General features: G+C 41.2%; 1 protein-coding gene across 1 annotated transcript in view; it reads left to right on the top strand.

Annotated features, from left to right (window-relative positions):
- The window catches only part of LOC103515835 (transmembrane protein 87A-like), a gene marked incomplete at its 3' end in the record, with an annotated part of 41,025 nt that extends 37,563 nt beyond the window's left edge, over positions 1-3,462 (top strand). Inside the window, exon 7 of the mRNA XM_008480777.3 lies at positions 3,347-3,462. Within this exon, the coding sequence (XP_008478999.2) occupies positions 3,347-3,462 (116 nt within the window). The remainder of the gene's footprint in view (positions 1-3,346) is intronic.
- Between the last annotated feature and the right edge of the window lie 388 nt (positions 3,463-3,850).

Genomic DNA, 3,850 nt, shown 5'->3' with positions numbered 1-3,850 from the left:
TTTCTATCTTTCTTTTCTTCTTCTTCTCCTTCTTCTCCTCCTTCTCCTTCTCCTCCTTATTCTTTGTTATCTCCTTTCTTTTGTAAAGGAGTAAAAAAGAGCAAACGCGCAAGCACTTGGCAGAATATTAGAGTAGCACTTTTATTACAAAGGGCACGGCAGGGCCATTAGGGAAAGATGGTGAAATTTTCAATTTTATTATGGCCCAATGTTATAACGACCCAAATCCTTTAATATGAGAGATATGGAGGAGAACGGCCCAAATGGCCATTTTTTTTTTTTTTAGCGGACCAATTTTCCGGAGATAGCAGAAATGAAGAATTCACATTTCTTCTGGAGAAAGAGGAGGAGAATTGGGTGGAGAGAAAGGAGAGAAATTGAAGGAGGAGGAAAATAATAAGAATGATCATGAGGAGGAGTAAGTAAATTGGAGGAGGTGTTTAATTGAGGTGGATAAGTCATTTTATGGACGAGGAAAGGAAGATATGGAGAAATGCTGTATTGTTGTTTAATTGATTTTCAATGTGTTAGAGGAGGAGTCAAGAAGTGTTAGAGGGTAGAGGTGGTAAAGGAGGGAAGAAGAAGAAGAAGAAGAAGAGGAGGAAGAAGGAGAAGGAAAAGTAGAGGAGGAAGAAGAAGAAGTATGGGGAATTATGGTGATCTATATAAAATTACGGAGAAAGGCAGAAAGCGTGGGAGTTGGAGAGAAAATCGCTCTCCAGGAGAGCTTTTACTTACTCCTCCAATTTACTTACTCCTCCTCATGAAAAATCGCTCTCCAGGAGAGCGATTTTTCAACTTGGGAGGAAAGGGAGAGCGATTTTTCAACTTGGGAGGAAAGAGTTGAAGTACAGAGGGCAGATATTGGTAGAGGAAGAGGTGACATAATACACCTATCGTTGTAGTATACGAGTGGAGATACTTACTGGTAACTGGAGAGGAGAGGTGAAGTAGTACTTGAAATTCTCTCACTCACTCATTCCTCTATTTACTTCTTTTTCTTCCTTTTACTCTTTCAACTTTATTTCGCCTCAATTCTCGATTATTTTTTTTTTTTTTTTTCTCTCTCCTTCGTTCCCTCTTTTTTCTACTTTTCTGCGTTCTTCACCATTTTTTCGGATTCTTTCTCCTGTTTCGATAAATATATGAGTATCTCCCCTCCCTATTTTCAATCTTACATTATATGTCTTTATCTTCTCATTCTCTCTGATTTCTCCTCTCCTCCTTATTCATTGCCTTTGTTGGTCTTCTTCCAGTCTTCCTCTTTCTCCTTCCTCTTTGCCTTCTTTTTCTCACCTCCGGTCATTTTTTAAATTCTCTTCCGCCTTCATTTTTTCCCTTCTTTGACCTCTCTCTCTCTCTCTCTCTCTCTCTCTCTCTCTCTCTCTCTCTCTCTCTCTCTCTCTCTCTCTCTCTCTGACTCTCATTTCGTTTCATGTCGGATGTGTGGGTTTTCCATTATTCGTTTGTCATTCCCTTCCTCTCTCTCTTCGTTTTTCTCTGTTCCCCCTTTTTCTCTTCCTCATACTCTATTCACCCTTCCCTTCCTCTCTCTCTTCGTTTTTCTCTGTTCCCCCTTCTTCTCTTCCTCATACTCTATTCATATCCTCCTCCTCCTCCTCCTCCTCCTCCTCCAAATATTACTCTTCCCTCTCCTCGTGTTCCTCATTTTCCTCTTACTCCTATTTCTCATACTCCTACTCCTCCTCTTCCCTCTCCTCCTCCTCCTTCTTCTACTTTCTCCTTCTCATCCTCTTTTCCCCCTCATTCTCCTAAATTTATCACTCCCCTCCCTCCCATCTCATTCCATATCATTGGACGTCACGTCTGGTTTTTATCATTGGTTTTATTATTGGAGATGAAAATTTTAGAGTGCGTTTGATATGTGTGTGATATCGGGAAAACAGGGAGGGAGAGAGAGAGGGGGGGGGAGGAGGGAGAGAGATTCAGAATCAGATTTCATGTTATTTTCATACATACCTACTTATTTGTGGTTTTAATATTAGGTATTCCATTGACCCCGGTAACCCGGGGGCTGGATCGACCATGCTGTCCACACATGGTCGACGCCGTCGATGCTTTTCTGTCTCCTCTCATATGGACATAAACGACTCATCAAAAGTTTGAAATTGCGTGATCGGTATAACCTCTTTCTTCCTCTCTCTCTCTCCCTCTCTCCCTCCCTTTCTCTCTCTCCCCCTCCCTCTCTCATCATAACTTTCATCATGCTTATTACACAGAAAAAACTTCGATGTGATAATGTGAGTTAAATAATTGACACTTTTGATCTCTCATTCTCCCCTGTTTCCTCCTCCTTTTCCTCCTCCCTTCTTCTTCCTCGTCCTTCTCTTCATCCTGTTCCTCCTCTTCTTTCTTTTCTCCCATTCCTTTCCATACTCCTCTCCTTCTTCTTCCTTATCTCTCCATTTTAACTCGAATTTTAACTCCCTCCCTCTATTTAGCTATGACATGTCTCCTTTCTCTTTCTCGTTCCTCTTTCTCTTTCAGTCTATTCCAGCGGTTCCCAACCGGGGGTACGCGTACCCCTGGGGGGACGTGAGAGACCTTCCGGGGGTACGCGAGAAAAAATTGTGTAATGGCGGACAAAGGCAAATTTTGAATTTTTATGGGTTTTCAATGCAGTATACAGTCGAGAAAAGTACTGAATTTTGACCTCAAGGTACTGAAGTACTGATTTTTTTCGAAAGGTACTGAGAGTGTATAGAAGTAATGGTACATGGTACACATCAACCTAGGAATGGGTAACCGGTACCCATTATGATGGTGGCGGGGGTACGCGGGCGAAAAAAGGTTGGGGACCACTGGTCTATTCCAATATATGTACCTAATAACACAAAAATCCCTCCTTTCTTTACCCTATCCCTCTTCCTTCCTCCCTCCCTCCCTTTTTTACCCTTTCTCTCCCCCGGCGATAGCACGTTGAAAGCACCCAGTTTCCCAGTGGATCTAAAGGTGTGTCCAAACATAGACGTCGTGTCGACTGAAACTTTTTTTTATGATCCAAAAAGGAGTTTTTAATAATCAAAAAAGGGTTTTTCAATCATCCTAAGAGGAGGAGTTTTTAAAAACTCTTTTTTGGATCATTCAAAATTCTCCCATGAGTGAAATCTCTCATTAAGTAATTGGTGAAATCCATTAGTAATCTTTCATCTACACATTCAGAATTTAGCCAATGATTCCTTTAACAAATGTTTCCGGCTTTCCTATTTTCCAGCGGTTGGTGTGACTACTGTGTGTTCATACCCTTAAAGTTAAAGTATATGCCTTTAGTATCACTGTAGTAGTGGTTAGCGCGGACTTTCCTATAACGTCTTGTTGATTCCAGGGCAGACTAATGGATCGAGTGGATGCGTACTTCGGGTCGTTCCGGCGCTGTAATTATCCCCGAGTTACCAGTCAAGGCGTGGTCGAGATCGTACAGGAGTGTGGCCGATATTCCAAGTAAGATTTTATACCTAAAAATAATAAACAGTATGTATGAATACATAATATTCGCATGTTTCCTCTCCAATGAATATTCTTGAAATTCAGACACGAGGAGTGCAAATTCTGCAAATATCTGGTGTTACTTTAGTTTAAGCGGGAAACGACATTTGTCACAAGAATTTATGCTTGACGCAATTGAACTTCGTTTAGTATCACTATTGGGTTGTATGATAAACAAATGTGTACTTCACTGTGCCATGACGGGAATAAAACATTTTTTCCGGGAATTGAATCGGGATCAAATCCTGTGGCTTTACAGTCGAATATTTTTAGAGAGAGAGAGAAGAGAGAGAGAGAGAGAGAGAGAGAGAGAGAGAGAGAGAGAGAGCTTAACATGGTAGTA

Source organism: Diaphorina citri, unplaced genomic scaffold, assembly GCF_000475195.1.
Source record: "Diaphorina citri unplaced genomic scaffold, Diaci psyllid genome assembly version 1.1 scaffold1423, whole genome shotgun sequence".
Classification (NCBI taxonomy): domain Eukaryota; kingdom Metazoa; phylum Arthropoda; class Insecta; order Hemiptera; family Psyllidae; genus Diaphorina; species Diaphorina citri.
This window is presented reverse-complemented; position numbering and strand designations above follow the sequence as displayed.